Source organism: Mobula birostris, chromosome 15, assembly GCF_030028105.1.
Source record: "Mobula birostris isolate sMobBir1 chromosome 15, sMobBir1.hap1, whole genome shotgun sequence".
Lineage (NCBI taxonomy): Eukaryota > Metazoa > Chordata > Chondrichthyes > Myliobatiformes > Myliobatidae > Mobula > Mobula birostris.
Window position 1 is genome coordinate 53,386,710 of NC_092384.1, and position 23,056 is coordinate 53,409,765.

General features: G+C 37.8%; 1 protein-coding gene across 1 annotated transcript in view; it reads left to right on the plus strand.

Moving 5' to 3' along the window:
• The window catches only part of dhx38 (DEAH (Asp-Glu-Ala-His) box polypeptide 38), a 102,521-nt gene that overhangs the window by 33,478 nt on the left and 45,987 nt on the right, over positions 1–23,056 (plus strand). Inside the window, exons 8-16 of the mRNA XM_072279820.1 lie at positions 1,137–1,292; positions 2,537–2,698; positions 3,090–3,197; positions 6,333–6,445; positions 9,794–9,931; positions 15,276–15,462; positions 16,789–16,974; positions 17,179–17,319; positions 18,735–18,845. Of these exons, the coding sequence (XP_072135921.1) occupies positions 1,137–1,292; positions 2,537–2,698; positions 3,090–3,197; positions 6,333–6,445; positions 9,794–9,931; positions 15,276–15,462; positions 16,789–16,974; positions 17,179–17,319; positions 18,735–18,845 (1,302 nt within the window). The remainder of the gene's footprint in view (positions 1–1,136; positions 1,293–2,536; positions 2,699–3,089; positions 3,198–6,332; positions 6,446–9,793; positions 9,932–15,275; positions 15,463–16,788; positions 16,975–17,178; positions 17,320–18,734; positions 18,846–23,056) is intronic.

A 23,056-nucleotide genomic window follows, 5' to 3' on the forward strand; every position in this document is an offset into this window, starting at 1 on the left:
ATTTTAAACACCAGTTGCTAACTGTTTTTACTGGGGCCCTTGCAAGATCAATGCATAAAAATATATGCCATGAATCCGAAGAAAATACTATGGATGCTGGAAATCTGAAATCAAAATCACAAAATCTAGGAAGCGCTCAACAGATCAGTCTGTATAATTTGCTGCATTTTGGGTTAATCCCCTTTCATTGTGCTGTAATTTTTTTCTCAATGGAAAGAGAGGAGTTTTAAACAAAGTATATCTGAAAATTACTTGGTAAAATTAGGTATGTAGAATTATTTTAAATTATGGACTTAAGAAAGAATTGCCTATGTATGATACATCCTCAAGATAGCCCGAGTCTCTCACTAAGAACATTGTATTTTTAAGTTTCATCACAGTTATAATTGAGGTAAATAACCTACTGAATATTTTGGTCAGCAATGTCACACAAAGAAAAAAGCAGTTGTGGGTTGCTTTTGGATAGGATACTTCTTTTGAATAATGCCAGAGATTTCTTAAAGACGGGCAATTAGAAAGGTTTAGAAAGACAACACTGTGATCATGCAGGTCTGATAAAGTAAATATTTAATAATCTGCTCTCCAATTGTTCAATGATTCAACTTCTGACTTAGTGGCACCCCTTTACCTTGCTCACTTTAAACATGTGGGGTTTATTGTGAAAATTTATAATACTGCTGCACAGCATCTTAAAAAAAGAAGTGAATTAAGTATGATTGTGAGTAATATTCACCAGTCTGAAAAATCAAAGCCTGATGCCAGATTCTCAGAGCTTTAATGCCACTTAAATTTTGTTCTTAGTGGATTTGAATGCAAGATCAAGTGTAGTATAACTGTAGGAACCCAAAAAAACTGGCAGTGGACATTTAATTATTGGTGCATTATAAATTGCCAAGTCTTTCTGGAAAGTTTTTCAAATGTGATTTTCCATTGGTAATTTTGCATATTTTGATCATAGTCCACCTATGGTTGTGAAGTTTAAGGCAACACAATTTGCATTTACAGAACTTATAGACCATTTACAGAATCCTTTTAAAAGATTGGGGATGAGTAGATGATTGGGAAGGTGCATAATTTTCAGTTTTATTTGACAAATGATCTTAATATTGTTCTATGTATGTTTGATATTTCCGTAGCAAGCAGATAGAGATTGGTACATGATGGATGAAGGACATGATGACTTCCATAATCCTCTGGCATACACTTCAGAAGAATATGTGAGGAAACGGGAACAATTACTGCAAAAACAGACGCAGAAGAGAATATCTGCTCAGAGAAGACAAATTAATGAGGTACAGATAATATTTTAATTTATCTATCACCCTAGTTTGTTGAAAGCATCTAGAAAAAAAATCATACAATGTATAAATGTCCTATTCCAGGAGATTTCTAGAATATGCCATTTTAAGATGCATAAAACAACCAAAAACTCACTTAAGATTATATTTTAAGAATCTCATTGGTATTAACATGTGACGTTAGCTGAATTCTCTGTTTGCTTTGCTTTAGAATTCACATTTGTGAAAAATTATAGATAATCACCAGGAACATGTAAAATATTTGGACAACTGCTTCCCATTTTCTTTCACATTTCATTTAAGTACAATCGATTCTGGTTATTGGGCCATCGTTTATTCAGGGCAGTTGCTAACTTTGGATAACAAGTTAATTGAGAAAAAAATTAATCGAGAAAATAGCCGGGATTACATTAGTTTATTTGGGACATTATGCCACTTAATTGAGGCAAGAGACTGTTGCTGAGCAGCTTCTAACAAGTGCCAGTCATGTTCACTTGTGTGGTTAGACACTGCACTGTGCTTGGAGCGGACAGTTTTTAAACAGTGTCTATTGAGTGTGTTGTGTTCAAAAAGCAGTGATAGTTGGCAAGAAAAAAGCAGTAAGACAATTTGGAACTGTTTTGTTCATCATGGTTTCAAGCATTTAGGCTTGGAGATGCCAGAAAAGGCCAGAGGTAAAAATGAAATGGTTTCACTACTTCAATAAGTTAGGAATTACGAAGAACTTGAAGGTACCGACAATCGTCTTGAATTTTACAATGAAAACGAATGTTTGGAGTGTGACTGCAGTCCATTATCTGCACTAGGTATCTGTACTGATTTTGTTCATCTGCAGTTAATCAAAAGAACATTGCAGCATACTCTGGATGTTCCTTGATAACTATTAGGAACTAATACACAATTTCATAGTATTGCAGAGGTATTGGTGGTGTTCTAATTTGTTCTGTATTTCATGTAAATATATAAATTGTTACCCAGTTAGTTTATCTTTTTTGTACCTTTTTAACTACTCCATGAAACTTTGGTTAACTGGAGCAGCCACTTAATTGGACCAAAATGTACTGGTCCTGATTAACTGGAATCTATTGCAAGTTTGGTTCCTACTTTGGTTGAGATATATTTTGTAAACAAGAATAGTAGTTTGCACCTTTACATTTAATTACATTAACCTGTTATTGTACTGATGACTTAAGATCATGTCAGAATTTAATTCCTGTTGTTAAATTGCTGTTTTGCAGGATAATGAACGATGGGAAACAAATAGAATGTTAACCAGTGGTGTGGTTCAGCGTCTAGAAGTGGATGAAGATTTTGAAGAGGACAATGCAACGAGAGTTCATTTATTGGTGCACAATTTAGTGCCACCCTTCTTGGATGGACGGATTGTCTTCACCAAACAGGTAAGTCTGATTTGAAGTTAGATTGAGGAGACAAAGCTGTATTCTCCAGGATTCAGATACTTGCAAAACACTACATAGTTTGACAACTTGGATTATGTTTCCACTGGCTACAGAGTCTAGAAGTAGAGGTCACCATGTTAGAATTTTGGACTGAGAGAGAAAAAACCTCTTCAACCATAGGGTGATGAATTTTTGGAATTATGAGTTGTCAGCCATTGATTTTATTCTAAGCAGAGCAATTGATTTCTGAATATGAGGAAATCCAGAGATGTTAGTATCATAGAGGAAAATGGCAGAACAGCCATGAACTTGATGAATGGTAAAGCAGACTTGAAGGATCAAATGGTCTACTTGTGTTCCTAATTCATATTCTGTTTTTTTTTTTGTGCAGCCTGAGCCAGTGATTCCAGTAAAAGATGCTACATCAGATATGGCAATAATCTCTCGAAAAGGAAGCCAGCTAGTGCGTAGACACCGTGAGCAGAAGGAGCGCAAAAAGGTAAATGGATCAAAACAATGTTTTGTAATTTTAATTGCAGGGATGACTTGTTACAAGATGAGAGGAATGGATTCTTTCAAAATGTGTAATTTGAATGAGAGCATAAAGTTTGTACTTAAGAAACCTTTTGACTAGAGAGCATTTTCACTGATTCAAGATTTGAAACCAATGTTTCTCCTCAAATTATTAAATAAATATTCTCCGGTATTAACTCCTGAATGTCTTATAATTGTATGGCACTGTTTGACAAACACAATGTGACTTATTTACTTCTGATTACTGTATACATTTTATATACATTATCTCTAGATTCAATTTAGAATAATGCTATGATGCACAATAGGCCTACCGTTCTGGTATAGCTGTCCAAGGGTTTACCATTGAATATATTACTTTTTTACACTAGAGTGTTGAATTATTTCACTCGTCATGGGATTTACCACCTTTATAAATTTATGTAAAAACAGCAGGTTTATACTGTTGTTTTATGATCATAGTTGAACCTTTATGTTTCAATTTTCCCTCATCACAAAATGCTATTTATGAAGATTGATTAATGAAGAATTGATTTTCAGGACCAGGTGAAGACCAGTTACACTCTACCCTTGCTATAGCAAGAATGGAAGGGTGAAATTGATGAGGTCTGTTGACTGTTATAAGAGGGCAAACTGATTAAGAATATAGGGAAATATTCAGAAGAACCTGAGTGTAAAATGCTGCCATTTGGAACAGATCTGTCAGTGATGGAGGAACTAGGAGATTGGAATGCAGTCTGTAGAGGAGTGTGTTAGGAGGACATGAAATATAAACTTGATAGGTTTAGATTTGCAATGTGTTTAAGATTAACTTATTCTTTATGATGGGGACAGGTATTAGAAAGAGAAGTGAAGAGTCCAAGGTGAACCTTGTTCAGATAAGAACGGGTTAGAAAGTAGCAGCTAAAAGTTTTGGATTCCTTAATGAGTGTAGAAAACAGCACTGACAGAGTCATCAATATACTAGAAAAATTATGTAAGGGAGCGGTACATGAATAGAACTAAAACCTTGAGTTTTCCACATAACAGATAAAAAGACTGGTGTTGCTTGGACTTAAGTTAGTTTGTGGCTGTGTCTTTCTCTGGATCAATACTTCCAGCACTTTCCTGCAGTACACTAAATTGCAAGAAGTAGAAGTAAATTCATGTGAAAGTAATGTAGATAAGTTCCTCAGTGATGGGAAGAGTGAGGTAAAAGAGCATGTTTTGCATCTCCTGAAACTGCAGGGATAGGTGCATCCATCCAGGCATTACTTTGAGATTTATAATCAATGCAATGATGAGTGATAACTTTTGAAATACCTTGGCTGTGAATACTTAACAATAACAAGCAATCTTACTTGACATCTGTAGCGTTCAATTCAATGATCTTTGTTTTGTTTAAAAACATTCACATCTTTTCTGTTTACTCCAGCTAAGGATTTGTTTGGAAAGCAGCACCACCTGTTTCATCAGCATTATTGATTTACTCTGCAGTCAGATCATGTTCAATAATAGTCTTAGAAATGCCTCTGCTTCTTTTGGATTTGTGATGTTCACCAGCGGCATCTACTGTACAAATCCAAGCTGAATCTCGCAACAAGTGAACCATTCCTATGGAAAGGCACATGGTTGCTTGATATTCATTTTTCATTTTTTCATATCTTCATATAGAGTCCCTTGGCTTTTTTTCCACCAGTGCTATCACTGAGCTGTCCTCCAATCTCTTAAGAAAAACAGTCAGATAAACACGATCAAGCAATCATTAATTTTTACCTTATGCATTGGATAGTGTTTTTCAATGGTTTTATCTCTCTTTGGGTTCAGGAAGAATTCTTTAATCTTTGTGATTTAATGTTATAAATTATTGAGGATCCAATGTTGAATTCTTTACAAGTTTATTAGGATCTTCACTTTTTCTAGTCTTTTACCAATATCCGTTTTCTGTTTCAACATTAGTACAACACAATTCCACTCTGTACCTCTGTTGGGTGTACATTTATCTGATATGGTACATAAAAGGGAGAAACATAGTAGAGTAAATTAAACTATTTAAATGCTTGATGGACTGAAGGTAAGCTTCCGTGCTGTTGGCTGATGGGAGCACTTGAACAAAATTGCAATGGAACACAGTGTTAAGTTGACATAATTTTTGATAAAGGTTTTATGAATTTGCCTGGAACGTTCTTCTGATTGCATGACAATTCTGGATGCAAAAATAATAGATGAAAACAAATTTACACCATCTGACAAAGTCAGAATTCAGAGTAAATCTTGGTAAATGGGTAAGAAAAAGAACAGGATAATGGGATATACAGTAAGTAATAATGTGCAAAGGCAGAAAATAACTACACTTAATGGAAATTAAGCCTAACTGTTTTAAATTCTATTAAAACATTTAAAAGAATTGGATTCAGTAAAAACTAAAAGTTGAAGCTATAGTGGGCATAAAAGGAACAACAGACTTGCTTGCTAAGTAGTTTTTAGTGGCTGCTTTCACTGTGGAAGAAGAGGACAGGAAAAAAAAACAAAATGAGGTCTTTGTGAACTTTCAGAAGCCACTTCACGGCAATTTGTTTGGAAGATGAACGAAAGAAATACTTATTGATGGGATAATAAGCATCTGCATTTCTTAAGGATCGTTACTGGAAACTTGAACATTTTGCCAAGGATGTTCATATTTGGATTCAAATCCAGTCAGTTTGGGTTGATATATTCCTTGCATAAAATTAAAGTTGTGTCATCTTCTGGCCATTGGTGAGACATTGCAGCCGAGTCACTCCTAAGGGACTTCCTAAGCAGAGATGAGCAATAAGCATTTCTCATGTTCACTAATTGTTTTTCATAGCCATCGGAGGGTGAACTTTTGCAACTTAGTCAGCGTTAAGTAGCAGAATTTTCAAACTATAATGTAATATTGCTGAAATTGAAGTACAAAATATTTACTCATAATTTACTCATAATTTATAGTATATATTGCTTTTAATTTGGCAAATGAGATATATGGATTATTGAGTGAATAAAGGTACTTAATGGAATATGTTTTGCTCTGATGGAAGGTGCAACAATATATTGATCGGGCTCAAGTTTTAATATATTAATGCAGATGTTCCTTTCTTAGGCTCAGCATAAACATTGGGAACTTGCTGGAACTAAGCTGGGAGACATTATGGGCATAAAACAAGTGGACGAGAAAGATAAAGATGTAGAAGAAGATGGGAACGTGGATTACAGGTACATACAACTGTTGTTCCTTTTCATGCCCTGTGGCGCATTGGGTGGCATTTTTTTTCTATTTCCATAGCACTTGACTGATTTTTTTTTTACAAGGCTGAGTTGCTAACTTGACCCAGCACGGATGGAAAGTATGCAAGGAGCTTGCCGGATTTGAACTTGGGACCATTGGCCTCAACATCTGGTGCTGATGCTGCTACACCACTGGCTGTCACATACAATTTTAATGTTTTAAAAATTCTTTAATTTTTGCCTTTTTCTTCACAAATAATAACTTTCATATGTGTAACCTTTTACTTGGTAAAACAAAATGGCTGCCAGACAGTAGCAGGAAAACAAGTTGGGAGAGACTATGATGTATGAAAAAAGTAAGTTCTCGATGGTAGGTAGAATAAACAGGGTTGTACAATTTAAAGCAAGAGTTGTGTTAATTTAAATATGATAAGATCATAAGATATAGGAGTAGAATTAGGCCATTTGGCCCGTCGAGTCTGCTCTACCATTTCATCATGGGTGATCCATTTTCCCTTTTGGCCCCAATCTCTTGCCTTCTCCCAGTATCCCATCATGGCCGAACTAATGAAGAATCTCTCAACCTCTGCCTTAAATATACCCAATGACTTGGCCTCCGTAGTTGCCTGTGGCAATGAATTCCACAGATTCACCACTCTGGCTGAAGAAATTCCTCCTCATCTCCATTCTAAAAGGGTGCCTCTCTATTCTGAGGCTGTGTATTCGGGTCTTAGACTCCCCCACCATAGGAAATATCCTCTGCACATCCGCTCTCGCAAAGCCTTTCAAATTCGGTGGGTGTCAATGAGGTCACCCTAATTCTTCTGAATTCCAGTGAATAGAGGCTCAGAGCTATCAAATGCTCCTCATGTGACAAGCTTTTCGATCCCAGATTCATTTTCATGAACCTCCTTTGAACCCTGTCCAATGTCAGCACATCCTTTCTTTGATAAGGGGTTCAAAACTGCACACAGTGCTCCAAGTGAGGCCTCACCAGTGCTTTATGAAGACTCAACATTACATTCTTGCTTTTAAATTCTAGCCCTCTGGAAATGACTGCTGACATTGCATTTGCCTTCCTAACTACTGACTTAACTTGCAAATTAACCTTCAGGGAATCTTGCACAAGGACTCCAAGTCACTTTTCACCTTAGATTTTTGAATTTTCTCTCCATTTAGAAAAGAGTCTACACCAGGGGTCGGCAACCTTTTTGCCTCTGTAGGCCCGATCGTGTATTAACGAGCAGATGGTGGGTGGGCCAGATAAATGCCATAAAAAACTTGAAATATGGGAATTATCCATTTAAATACATCTAGTTATGTTTTTCCTCAAATTAATGAATAACGCATACTAGAAGATCATTTGTGCTTAAGGTTGCTTACCCCGGTCTACGCTTTTATTTCTTCTACCAAAGTGCATGACCATATACTTCCGAACACCATATTCCATCTGCCACCTTTTTGCCAATTCTCCCAATCTGCTTAAGTCCTTCTGTAGCCGCTACTTCCACCTACTCCTCCACTTATCTTCATATCATCCAGAAAACTTGGCCACAAAGCTATCAATTCCGTCATCCAAGTCATTGACATGTAACGTAAAAAGAGGCGGTCCCAACACAGACTCCTGTGGAACACTACTAGTCACCGGCAGCCAACTAGAAAAGGCTCCCTTTAGTCTGACTCTTTGGTTCCTGTCAATCAGCCAATGCTCTGTCCATGCTGGTATATTTCCTGTAATACCATGGGCTCTTAACTTGCCCTTCTTAAGCAGCCTCATGTATGACACCTTGTCAAAGGCCTGAAAATCCAAGTACACAACATCAACTGATTCTCCTTTGTCTATCCTGCTTGTTATTTCTTCAAAGAATTCTATCAGATTTGTCAGGCAAGATTTTCCCTTAAGGAAACCATGCTGACTACAGCCTATTTTATCATGTGCTTCTAAACACCCTGAAACCAATCCTTAACAATTGACTCCAACATCTTCCCAATCACTGAGGTCAGACTACCTGGCCTATAATTTCCTTTTTTCTGCCTCTCTCCTTTCTTGAAGAGTGGAGTGTCATTTGCAATTTTCCATTTCTCTGGAACTATGCCAGAATAAATTGATTCTTGAAATCCAGCTGAATGTTTAATCTTGTTCTCTGCTTTTAATGGAAGAGATTTCTTTAGTGAGAGCTTGGAAGTGATTGCTGTAAAGCTACTGAAAGTTTGGACTCCCAAAGCTGGATGATTTTGAGGTCTAGGTTGAAAACTGAAGGGTCACTTGGATAGAACTGCAGGTCATGGTACATCGAATCCAGAATTAAATCCTTCCTCCATTTGTTTAATTTTACTGTCTGCTTTCATGGAAGAGTGAGAGCTTGGAAGGGATTGCTGGAACAACTCAGTCATAATAGATTGTAAAAGCTAACAGAAGGAGACTGCAACTGTGAGAAAGTAGTGAAGAAAAGTTCAGAATAATACTGCTATGGTCAGTAAATTGCATAAAGGATTTGGAAATTATGAGCACATTATATTTGTGGATGGCAGATTTCTTGAAGGGAACAAATGCCAAGTGAAAGATGGTCAAGGAATATTCTTTTGTAAGTTGTTCACAAATTGTACATTTGGCCATGCAAATAACAAATGAAAATTAAAAGTTATTGCCTAGAGATTAAATAGTATAATTGTGATTCTGAATTTGCAGCAGACATCCTTTAGGAAATGCAGTGTGGTTGCTCACACACATCATGCTTCATGGCTTTTTAACTGCCAAGAGAAGAAACAACCTAATCTGCAACTGAAACTGGTCTCAGCAGTGAGATAACAGTACTTCAATATACTCTCCCTTATGAAGTCTACTTTCTCTGTGGTATCTTCATATATGCAAGTTAAATAAAATATTCGGAATATATCTTCTGAGCTCTGCAATTATAAATACATAATATATTTAAGTTGAATTTACTATCGTGTAAAAGTGCAGTAGGTACAGGTACAATGAAAAACTTTCTTGCATGCACTAGCATCACAGGCATGTAGCTACAAACAACACACAGCATCTAAATTATACATGGATCATACAGGACAGTGAAAAGAGAGAAAGGAAAAAAAAAGACCACAAAAACAAGACCTTGTTTAAAAGTAACGAGACTCCATGGTAGTGTTAGAGTGGTCCATTGTGCTCTATTGCTAAGGTGGGGATAGGATTGTGTAAGTCAGTTCAAGAACCTGGTGATTGTAGGAATGTGGCTGTTCCTTAACTTAGTGGTGTGGGATTCAAAAGTCATAGTTGTACTATTGTCCTATTACTGTTGAATACACTAAATTGTCTTCTCTGATGTTGTTAATGTATAGAGTTGATCAAAAATTTGCCGACCATATGAAAGACAAGAATGTTGCAAACAGTGAATTTGCAAAGAAGAAATCGATTCTTGAGCAGAGACAGTATCTACCAATATTTGCTGTCAGGGAGCAGTTGCTAAATATTATACGGTAAGTAATAATTCTATGCTTTACTAACATTAGTAAAATGTAAAAGGCTTGAATGACAATGTGACCTTCCATTGTTTTTTCTGTTTCATGGCTTTCTTATCTGTTCTTTCATTTTGTAAGGCCTAATCACATCTCATATTTCTTGTTTGATTCCATATCACTTGATTTCCATGGTGCTGAAATATCTTGTTCTTTGACTAGGAAATTCTTAATCTGCAGCTTTCCAAGTCAGAGTTCCAAAAAATTACAACTGGCTAAAAACTTCACTTAATTTCTGTCCTACAAGGCTAATACATGATTCTGAGGCTTTGCTCTCAGTCACTTTCCTGATCTGTTTCTGTATGTAGTGAGAAGGCTTTGGGAGTCAGTACTCCTGTAGAACATACAACCTTTGTTCTCCTTTTATAGCCACTGTATTTATTAAGTTAGTCTAGTGAGTTTCTAATCAGGAATGTCCCATTACTGGTGGGGTATTTGATAACTATAATTTAATGTTATAGGGAGGTAGAATTAGATCTAGAGGTAATGTTGTCTAGAAGGTTCTTCGAAAGTCAAGGATCAGGCACAAATCTTGCTGTTATAGCTGTTCATCATAGTACATGTCAGACAGGGGCAACCTGCAGTAGCAAACAAAGTAGAGAAGTAACAAAGGAACTGTAATTGGCTGTAACAGTAACCGCCTATAACAAATTGTAACTAACTGGTTTCAACAAAGCTTGAGCACATGATTTCCTTTTATACTATAAACCAATTTGGGACCTTTGAAGCAGGTACTGACTGAATTACACTTCAACTATGCAGACAAAAGCTATGGAAATTTATGAAACAAATAAATTAGAAAGCCAAGTTACTAAAAGTGTACAGGCATGCAAACAAGGAAGCGTAAACAAAAGCTAAAATTACATAGTAGAACACAATAAAACGTCAGTCTTGACCCTAATCCAACAGATACTAAGGTACTTCAATGGAAATGGCCCTTTCCTTTGTCTGACCAAGTTTTAGGATCTTTGCTGCTTAACGGTATAAGCCTGGATAATGCTTAGGCTTTGTTGCTTGCACGTAGGGACTGTTTCATGATTTGAAGAATTACAAATGAAAGTTAAATACAGTAATTATCAGAGTACGTTCTGACCTCACTTTTAGTTGGCAAAAACAGTCATTAATAAAACAGCTTTGGACACTGTGTTTAATTTGCTGCCCTGAGTAATATCTACATTGATGTGTTGAGACTAGGTGATTGAATTCTTGCAAGTATCACCTTCTTCCCTGATGCTTGGAAGTGTAGTTTTTCTTATCCCTCATAATTCCTATTTGCTTGTTGTTCTTAACAGAGTTTTTGGTACCACAGTTGGTTACTCAGAATTTTGGCTGTAGTCTCCAGATGTTAGTGAGGAGGCTGTAAGGTTGACAATGAGTGTTATATGATCTTATCGGAATTTGATACCAGGCGGTCTTTCTGGTTTTCTTTTTCTACAAAAGATGGATTTAAATTGTTTTGTGTTTATGCAGTTAAGGCTAGTGCTTCCAAGGCTATTTCATAGAGCATTAATGATATCACTGTGGACCTGTCCATGTCAGTTAAGGACAGCAGGTTTTTTTTGCTGTGTGCTATTAATAAGACATTGGAATCCTTACAGCATTATTATTTTCTTACTAAATTCAGCACTCGAGGTGGCCATTTGGCCCAATGGGTACATGCAGAGTAAGTCCCTGTCATATTCTATCCTTCTCTCTTATCTGTTTGTGTGAAAGAAGTTTGCTTATGAAACCAAAGTCATTTGCAAAGCAAAACTAAAATGAAAATGTTAAAGCTCATATAGACCAGAAATTGTTTTTCAGATGAATGATCCTGCTTCAGGTTTGACCTGTCATAAAAACGGAGGTGTCCAGCAACGGTCCATAGAGGCTGATAGGCAGCATTTGTTGCCCAATAAGGCCTGACACAGAACGTCTCTATAACTCTGGGTGTAAGGGTCTAAATATTGATCGAAATGTTTCCCTTGGAAATAGTAAAATATAAATAGTGACTGACATAAGCAAAAACATAATGGTGAAATGGAATTGAGGGTCTTGCAGGGGGAGGCAGGTGGGAAGAAATTAAGGCATTGCATTTACTGAGTACCATTAACACTCATTAGTGCATTCCAAAGCACCTTGCAGTCAATTGGATTACACAAGTAAGTAGTAATTTATTTGTCATATGCACAAGATCAGTTGTGTTTTTCAATATTTACCACTGCATTCATCCCACTTCACATAACGAAGTTAAAATTGCCCTTCCCCAAGTATTTCTGGTTGGCTGACAGTGACTAATGGTGTTCCACAGGGGTCAGTTTTGGGACCGCTTCTTTTCCTGTTATATGTCAATGATTTGGGTGACAGAATTGATGGATTTGTGGCCAAGTTTGAGGATTATACATAGATGGGTGGAGGGGCAGATAGTATGAAAGAAGCAGTCTGAAGAAGGACTTGGAAAGATTGAGAGAATGGGCAAAGAAGTGACAGATGGAATACAGTGTAAGGGAGTGTATGGTCATGCACTTTGGTAAAAGGCTTCGACTGTTTTCTGAATAGGTAGCAAAATCAGAAAGCAGAGATGCAAAGAGACTTGGGAGTCCTTGTGCATGATTCTCTAAAAGTTAACCTACAGGTTGTGTCGGTGTTAAGGAAGGCTAATACAATGTTAGCATTCATTTCAAGAAGGTGAGAATATAAAAACAAGTATGTAAGACTGAAGCTTCATAAGGATGCACTTGGTGATTTGTGAGCAGTTTTGGGCCCCTTATCTAAGTAAAGATGTACTGGCATTCCACAGGAGATGCACAGGAATGAAAATATTAATGTATGTAACACTCTGTAAGGTTTCATTGCTGATATAACAGACCCCAATTAAGTTAGACAACCTCTCCTCCTCCACTCTCACCCTGAACACCGGCGTGCCTCAAGGCTGTGTGCTGAGCCCTCTTCTGTACTCCCTATTCAACTATGACTGCGTTCCTATACATGGTTCTAACTCCATAATCAAGTTCTCAGATGACACCACGGTGGTTGGTCTGATCAGAGGGGATGACGAGACAGCCTACAGGGACGAGGTCCAGCACCTGGCTGTGTGGTGTGCCGACAACGATCTGGCCCTTAACACCCAGAAGACCAAGGAGATCATTGTGGTCTTCAGGCATCCCAGGAGTCACACTCACGCCCCCATCTACATCAACGGAACTGTAGTGGAGCGTGTATCAATCTTCAAATTCTTGGTGTCCACATTTCTGAGGATATCACCTGGTCCCTGAACTCCTCCATCCTGATCAAAAAGGCGCAACAGCGCCTTTATTTCCTGCAGAGCATGATGAAAGCTCTCCTCTGTCCCAGGATACTGATGGACTTTTACCGCTGTACCATTGAGAGCATACTCACCAACTGCATCTCAGTGTGGTATGGCAATTGTCCCATATCGGACCGCAAAGCACTCCAGCGTGTGATGAAAACTGCCCAGCGGATTATCGGCACCCAATTGCCCACCATTGAGAACGTCTACCATAAACGCTGCCTGGGCAGGGTGAAAAGCATTATCAAGGATGCATCTCACCCTAACCATGGACTTTTTACTCTCCTCCCATCCGGTAGGTGCTACAGGAGCCTCCGCTCCCGCACCAGCAGGCACAGGAAGAGCTCCTTCCCTGAGGCTGTGACACTGCTGAACCTCTCATCACAGCAAAAAGCAGTATTGCATCCGTATTGTACTGTCTCAGTACTTTTATATTTGTGTGCTGTAGCACTTTTTATTCGCAGTTATTTTGTAAATAACACTATTCTTTGCATTTCTGGTCAGATGCTAAATGGATTTCATTGGCTTTGTATCTGTACTCGGCACAATGACAATAAAGTTGAATCTAATCTAATATAATGTCCTCTATGTAGTGTTTCACTGCTAAGGTAATGGTTTCTCTGTAGCAACAATGTTTGGGTTATCACTAGAGATAACGGGACCTTTGGAATGTATGTTAGCCAATGAGAGGCATGTTATTCTTTCTTGTGGGTCTGGGAGCAGGGGTTTTGTGGTTTTTTGTTGGTGAGAGATGAAGAGAGAAGACTTGAGTGGAGTGAGTTGGTAGACCACTGGACAGAGTGGACTAGGAGCAGGGTCCGATGGTCGGTGACACTTGGATGAGGTCAATGGGAAATGACTGGACAAAATCGTGGGTTCTAACGTGCACATTAGACAGTTTCATTAAAATGGGCCCTTTTTATTTTCTTTACCTATAGCCAGATTAAGATTTATAAAATTCACTCACTTAATTGCATATGGTGTACTGTCTGGTACTTCGCGGTTCGGATTTGTAACCGGGCAACACATCACACAGCATCCACACAAACGAGACTTCTCAGTTTGGCTGGGCCAAAGGCTGCCTTCCCCTAGACGAACACATGCTGGTCGAGCCTAAGGATTGCATGTATAGGGAGTATTTGATGGCCCTGAGCCCATGCTCGTTGGAGTTTAGAAAACCTAGTCGAATATTGAAAGGCCTAGATAGAGTGGATGTGAAGAAAATGTTTCCTATAATGTAGGAGCTTAGGACCAAAGAGCACAGCCTCAGAATACGAGAACACTCTTTAGAACAGAGATGAGGAGGGATTTTGTTAGCTAGAAGGTGGGGAATCTGTGTAATTCATTGCCACAGATGTCTGTGGAGGCCAAGTCATTGGATATATTTAAAGCAGAGGTTGATAGGTTTTTGATTAGTAAGAGTATCAAAGATTATGGGGAGAAGGCAGAAGAGTGGGCTTCAGAGGAATAATAAATCAGCCATGATGGAATGATGGAATAAACTCGATGGTCTGAATGGCCAAATTCTGCTCCTGAGTCTACGGTCTTATTTTGGAAGTCTAATAAATTATAAATTGGTACAAATGAACCGTGACAACTGAATGCATTACGTTTTGGGGAAATCTATCAGTTTGATAGCTGACAGTAAAATCTTGGACTTCCAACCAAAGGATCATTGTTGCTCTTGCAATAATTGAGACACAGATTTACCGAAGAGAGTAGTAACACTGTCTTTCTTTCTCACATTCTACCCGACCTACCCGACATTCTGACCTGGCCTAATGCTGGAGGTTTCTAGCATTTCTTGGGCTTAATTTAGGAGATCTGTTGTTCACACATAAAATATACCTTCCATTCTCTGAAAACAGAGGGATATTAATTTGTGAAGAAGTACTCAATGCACCTAGTGGTCAGACCGACTTTTATTGTGTGTTTAAGGACCTAACAGGAGAAACCTAACTGGTGAAGGTGTAAGCAATTGAGAGCATTATTTAAATATTTTTTCCTTCATTCCTACAGTGATAATAATGTGGTCATTGTTGTTGGAGAAACTGGTAGTGGAAAGACCACTCAGCTAACACAGTATCTTAGTGAAGATGGGTATTCAAACTACGGCATGATTGGATGTACTCAGCCCAGACGTGTGGCGGCTATGTCTGTGGCAAAACGTGTTAGTGAAGAAATGAATGTAAACCTTGGAGAAGAGGTAATGAAATAATTTTGGTCTGCATTTTGTATGGTATAAAAATACCAGTATGCACACTTGAGATACATGGCAATAACTTTTTAATGGTACTTATTATGAAAAAGTACATTCAATGTATTATATTCTCAATGAGAATTGAAAGCACCATCATTAAGTAAAGTTATTTAAAAAATTTTAAAGTTTATTTTGTGCTTGCAAGCTGTGCCTTACATTAAAGAAAGCTTATCTGTAATTCAAGGACATTTATATACTTAGCTTACATTTACTTGAAGAATAGCATAGAATCAGATCTTCAGAAAAAGTCAGCTAATGAGAGTGAACTAGTTATGAACTAGTGCTTCATTCAGATACTTGAACATTTTTTAAACAATGATTGTATATTGTTGCTAGTATTGTAATAATAATATAAAATGAGAGAATTTGATGATGTTGACATCTAGCATTGAATAAATTGAAAATATTCAAATGATAAAGCACAATAATAAAATATGTCAAGTCACACCTGAAGCAGGATTTGTATGTCCAAAGGAACAACTTTGCGATGGAGAGGTGACATTTCCCAGTGATAACATTCTGTATTCCAAGGAGGATTATAACTCACTTGCAAATCTTCTGTTCTTTGAAGAGAAATCTCTACAAATTGGACATTGATTTAGGCAGTCACGTTTTCAGTAAGCAGGTTTTCAAATTGAGATGACTATTGAGTTGATTATTTGAAGGGATAAAACAGGTAAATCTAATTGGGAAATTGTTAAATCTTTGTACAGGTTTCTTGGAGCAGGAGAACATTCATTTGGAGATATTTTTTAAAAGGGTAGCAACTTGGAAGTGCAACTTTAAGATTATTTTTAGACTTCTGCCAAAAATATGTTTTAACAAAATTTTTCTGTACTCTGCTTTATGATATTTCTCCCTCTACTGCTTCATCCAACTGTGCTCCATCATCCATGTCTATATACTGAGATGCAGTAGCTCATTGAAGGATAGCAAAACTGAAGATGCTGGAATTCCAAAACAAAAAAAATGGTCAAACACCATACATAGACCTGAAATGTCAACAATTCCTTTCCTTCTGAAGATTGATTGTTCTTTTTACTTTTTAAATGTCTACTTTCCCATTCAAGTTTTTTCACCTATATCTAGGCTTGTTATTCCCGAGGAAGTGATCAGGGGTCAATTTAGATCAAATATCATTAACTAGGATATGAAATTGCTTCAGTCTAAAGAATAAAAAAGTTGATTAATTTTTGTAAATACACTTCCTTTAAAATCTTTAAATTATTCATTGTCATTTTTCAGAACTTCTGTATGTTGTTATTTTCTTAGGTGGGTTACGCTATTCGATTTGAAGATTGTACTTCTGAAAAAACTGTCATTAAATATATGACAGATGGTATCCTACTTCGAGAATCTCTGAGGGAAGCAGATTTGGATCATTATAGCGCTGTTATCATGGATGAAGCCCATGAGCGTTCTCTAAACACTGACGTATTGTTTGGTTTACTTCGAGAGGTGTGTATACGGTATTTCATATAAAGCAAAGCAATTTATTGCTATCAGTTTTGTACATTAAGTATCTCACTTTGATATTTTTCTACTTCTATTCCTTGTTTTATTAGTTATGTTAAGTTGAATGACTTTAAATACATTGATAGTAATGTAGAAATTTGTAAAATAATTGTTTCTCTTCAACTGTCCTTTTCTATCCTTTTCTAGGTTGTAGCACGACGTGCTGATCTAAAGCTAATTGTTACCTCGGCAACTATGGATGCAGGCAAATTTGCAGTATTTTTTGGGAATGTTCCTGTGTTTCATATCCCGGGCCGGACATTTCCGGTGGATATTTTCTTCAGTAAGGTATAATACCTGTTATAAATTTTGACTGGAGTTGGTAGTTTAGTTTATTAATTTCTATATGCTACATACAATGTCTTAAACTGCATAAACATAACATTGTAGATGTTGGCTCTCTCAAGCAGTGCTCATGTAGTGGTTTAGCCAGCATTTGTGGAAAGCAAAACCGTTCACTCTTTACATCTATGACCTTTCATCAAAAGTGGGAAGACTTAAAGAAAATGGGTTTTGTGGTTTGAAGTGGGTGGAGAGGATAAAACAAAACAGAAGTTCTGAGATCGAGCGGAAAGTGAGGGATAAAGTGACAAAAGGGCTGATCGTGCAAAGTTACTAACATTCTGGGGAAAGATTAAAGGCAGAATGTTTATCTGAAATTCTAAAGAAATCTGAAAAATCCTGAAGTGAAAATGTTAGAACTGCTAAATATCTGAAATTGTTGAACTCATTGTAGTGTTGGTTAGCCTGTGCCTTGTCCAGAAGATGAGGTTCTGTTCTTGAAGTTGTTCATTGGAGGAATGAAAGAGGGAGAGGACAGAAATTAGAGTGGAATGAGATGGAAGATTAAAATGACTAGTGATTGAAAAGTTTTGAGTTAATTGTGAACTTAATTGAAGCCTTTTTGCAAAATGGCTGCTTAATCCTTGATTACCCCAAGTGGAAGTGACCACATTGTGAATAGGCAATAGAGTAAATACAAGGTGCAAGTTGATCACTCTTTCAGGCAACTAGTGACCTGTGTCCAATACAAACCCACAGATGCCTGGAGATTTGACGTCTTCCATTCTGCTTCCTGCAAGGACTCCATTCTCTTCTCCCAATTTTCCTGTATCTTTTGATCTGAAAGTACCAACTTTCATACCATTATTTCTGATAATAATTCTTCTTTACTCCAAGGTACAGTCTCCTGCACCATTGTTGACAGCACACTGGACTGCTCCTGCTCTCAACCAAGAATGAGATTAAGAATTCCTTTGTTCTCACTTTGTATACCATTATCTTTCAAATTTAATAAATTGTTTTCTGCTGTTCATTTTTAAATTACTCCTTTTCATGAAGTACTCAATAGATTTGACTTGCTCAGTTTCACTATTGCATTTTAAAAATCTACAAAATAAGTCAATTACTTTCACAAATAAAATTAATAATTATTTTTGGAGTCTTGCATATCTTCTATGAACCCAGACTTTTCCCATGAAAAATGTAATGAATAATAAAATGGTTTTAAATGCATTTATAGTAATGATTATTTTTGATATTTTATGGTTGAGCTACTGACTTGACAAAGAACCAAACTTTTACAAAACTTTTGTTGCTATTGGTCTGAATAGATATAAAAGTTAAGTATAGGCTGTTATTACCTATAATTGTTCATGTGTTACATTAGTATATTTAGTGTTTAATTCTGTATCATTTTACAGACCCCCACAGAAGATTATGTGGAAGGAGGAGTTAAGCAGGCTCTTCAAATTCATCTGTCAAATATTCCAGGTGACATACTGATATTTATGCCAGGTCAAGAAGACATTGAGGTGAGGGAGCCATCAATAAGGTTCCAAAATAGTATAATTTCTTCTTTTTCAGTTCTTTCACCCCTTGACAATATTCATAATGTCATAAAATGGTGTCTTTTAATCACAATAAGTAACTCTCTGAATTAGTAGGACATCGACACTACAGAAAGTGACATTGTCCTACTATACCTGTGGAAAGCAGCATTGACTGATTGGCATATGGGTGGATTGATTGCTGACCTTGTTATGCCCATGTTGCAGTCTGATGAGAAAATTGTCTATTTTTCCATTCAACGCCAAAACACACTCACAATGAAAATCTGCACTTTTTTTTGTTCAAAATGGCTATATGCTGTGATTTGTTTTTCAAATTTGCTTTGGTAACGTTGGTCCTGAAATTTCACTTAAATCTTTGTGGAAATCTGTTGACCAAATCATGGCATAATTCCAAACTGGAGAAAAAAGCATGGCATGTTTATTAGATCACTGTTGTACATCTTGACCTAGGACATGAGTGTGGATGAAACAGTTGCAAAATTGTGTACTTACTGCAGATACAGATCTGGAAAAAGTTCAGATTTGGCAATATATTTTGAGAGAAAAAAGAGTCAATGTACGAGGTTGATGATGTTTTATCAGACTTTGTCAAAACACTTTTTTCAATGTGTTAGCTATCTGTGTACACAGTAATGTGTTTATCTGGGTCCCCCAGATGTTTTATAATTCCCAAAACATTATTGGTTCATGCATTGATGTAAGTTGGGCATCTATCTTTGGAAAGGCAATAAAAAATTCAGATTTTTCTTCTGCAGCGCACACAATTCATCTTCCTCTTTGATGAAGGACAAAGAGGTTGCAGTTCTTTTTACTGACTATATTTCAAGTGTAACCATTGACTAAATTGAAGTTGGACAACCAGTGTGAGGCATCCTGTTGCAGTTGTACAAGATGTTGGTTAGGTCACACTTGGAATATTGTTTGGAGTTCTGGTCACTCACAGTGTAGAAAAGATGCGATAGAATGTGAACAAGTGCTGAAGAGATTCACCAGGATGTCAGTGTTGATAGGCTTCGTAACTGGCCAATGAAGAACAATGTTTTGTGCTCTATGACTTAATTCTAACCTCACCAATTTAATGCAAGTTGCAATGATAGCTTGCACCTTAAATGTGATGTCATAGATTCTTCATTTATCAGTGAAGAGAGCTAATTAGTGCAGGATCAACTCAGTAAGGAATTCCCAGAAGCCTGCATTAGGAGCTAGATATGTGAAAACTGAAGCTTCCTTTGCTACCTTATCTGTGTGTCATCTGGTGCTAATGTTGACTTTTAATTAGAACATTGTGAAATTAAGTTGCACTTGAAAGTTTAACGTCGAGCAGAAAAAATCTAGTCTGATATTTCAGTGCAGGATTTTCAGAAGGCATATTAAACTGGCATCCTTCTGTGCCCTTAGGACAGAAAGAATCCATTCTGAAAAACAAGTGAGTTATCTGCAGGGTCTTCCTTAATATTTATCCTTTAGTCAAAATGGCTTGAAAAATAAGCACGTTATCTGATAATTATCACATCCTATGAGTCGGCAAATCAATTCTCACATGATTCCAGTAGCTGCAGTTCAAAGGGTTTAATCAGCTGTAAATTGATTTGGGTCTTACTGAGGTTGTGAAACCACTACATAAATGCATGTCTTCCTTGTAGTCTCTTTGAGGAGTGCCTACCCTGAAGAACCATAGAAGATTACAGCACAGAAACAGGCCTCTTGGCCCTTCTTAGCTGTGCCGAACCATTTTTCTGCCTAGTCCCACTGACCTGCACCTGGACCATATCCCTCCATACACCTCTCATCCATGTACCTGTCCAAGTTTTTCTTAAATGTTAAAAGTGAGCCTGCATTTACCACTTCATCTGGCAACTCATTCCACACTCCCACCACTCTCTGTGTGAAGAAACCCCTCCAATGTTCCCTTTAAACTTTTCCCCCTTCACCCTTAACCCATGTCCTCTGGTGTTTTCTCCCCACCATAACATTCCAACTCTGATACTCAGTACTTTGATTTATAAAGGCCAATGTACCAAAAGCTCTGTTTACGACCCTTATATACCTGTGACGCCACTTTTAGGGAATTTTGTATCTGTAATCCCAGATCTCTCTGTTCTACCGCACTCCTTAGTGCCCTACCATTTACCTTGTATGTTCTACCTTGGTTTGTCCTTCCAAAGTGCAGTCCCTCACACCTGTCTGTATTAAACTCCATCGGCCATTTTTCGGCCCATTTTTCCAGCTGGTCCAAAGCCTTCTGCAAGCTTTGAAAACCTTTCTCACTGTCCACTATACCTCCAATCTTTGTATCATCAGCAAATTTGCTGATCCAATTTACCACATTATCATCCAGATCATTGATATAGATGACAAATAACAATGGACCCAGCACTGATCCCTGTGGTACACCACTAGTCACAGGCCTCCACTCAGAGAAGCAATCCTGTACTACCACTCTCTGGCTTCTTCCACTGAGCCAATGTCTAATCCAATTTACTACCCCTCTATGTATACCTAGCGACTGAATCTTCTAACTAACCTCCCATGTGGGACCTTGTCAAAGGCCTTACTGAAGTCCATGTAGACAACATCCACTGCCTTCCCTTCATCTACTTTCCTGGTAACCTCCTCGAAAAACTCTTAATAGGTGGGTTAAACATGACCTACCACGCACAAAGCCATGTCGACTCTCCCTAATAAGTCCCAGTCTATCCAAATACTTGTAGATCCTATCTCTCAGCACTCCTTCCAATAATTTACTACCGACGTCAAACTTACTGGCCTATAATTTCCGGGATTACTTTTAGAGCCTTTTTTAAATAATGGAACAACATGAGCTATCCTCCAATCCTCTGGCACCTCACCCATAGATGCCGACATTTTAAACATATCTGCCAGGGCCCCTGCAATTTCAACACTAGTCTCCTTCAGGGTCCGAGGGAATACCCTGTCAGATCCTGGGGATTTACCTACTCTGATTTGCCTCAAGATAGCAAGCGCCTCCTCCTCATCAATCTGTATAGGTTCCATGACCTCACTACTTTTTTGCCTTATTTCCATTGACTCCATGCCAGTTTCCTTAGTAAATACAGATGCAAAAAAACCATTTAACCTCTCCCCCATTTCTTTTGGTTCCATGCATAGCCAACCACTCTGATCTTCAAGAGGACCAATTTTATCCCTTACTATCCTTTTGCTCTTAATATACCTGTAGAAGCTCTTTGGATTATCCTTCACTTTGACTGCCAAAGTAACCTTATGTCTTCTTTTAGCCCTCCTGATTTCCTTCTTAAGTTTTTTTTGCACTTTTTATAGTCGTCAAGCACCTTATTTGCTCCCTGTTTCCTATACATGTCATACATCTCTCTCTTCTTCTTTATCAGAGTTCCAATATCCCTTGAGAAGTTTAAATCTTCTCTTTGGCGGGTGTTCAGTGAAACACTTTCTCACTACTTCTGCTCTGTGGTCTCTGCTGCCCTCCAACTCTTCGACCATATACTCACCCAGACTCACTCTTCCCTTTCTCCCATGGTCCGCTTTCCTCTCCTAACAGTTTCCTTCCTCTCCAGTCTTTTACTTTTCCTATGCATCTGGCTTCACCTATCACTTTTTAGATTGTACTCGCTCCACTTTCTTATTCTGCCGTCTTTGCCCTTCCTCTCCTGTCTGGAGGAAGGGTCTTAGCCTGATACGTTGACTATTTATTCATATTCCTAGATGCTGCCTGACCTGCTGAGTTCCTTTAGCATTTTGGGTGCATTGCTTTGAAATTCCAGGATCTGCAGAATTTCTTCTGCTTATGATTTGCTGCACTATTGCGGTCTCTTTGAGGGATGACTACCCTGAAAAAGTTTAAATCTGCTTTTTGATGAGAGTTCAGTGAGACCCTCTCTGTGATCCCTGCTGGCTTCCAGCTCTTTGACCATGAATTCACCTAGACTTGCTATCACAGCATCTTCCCCTGCTGCTCCTTCTTTCCTTTCTACCATGGTCCACTCTCCTCTCCCACCAGATTCCTTCCTGTCCAGCCTTTTACCTTTGCCACCTACCCGGTTTCACCTATCACCTCCTTCTTCTTCCCCTCCTTCCCCTCACCCTAAGTTGTTAGTCTGGCATCTCCTATCCTTTCCATTCCTGAAGAAGGGTCTTGGCATGAAATGTTGACTGTTTATTCTCCTCCATAGATG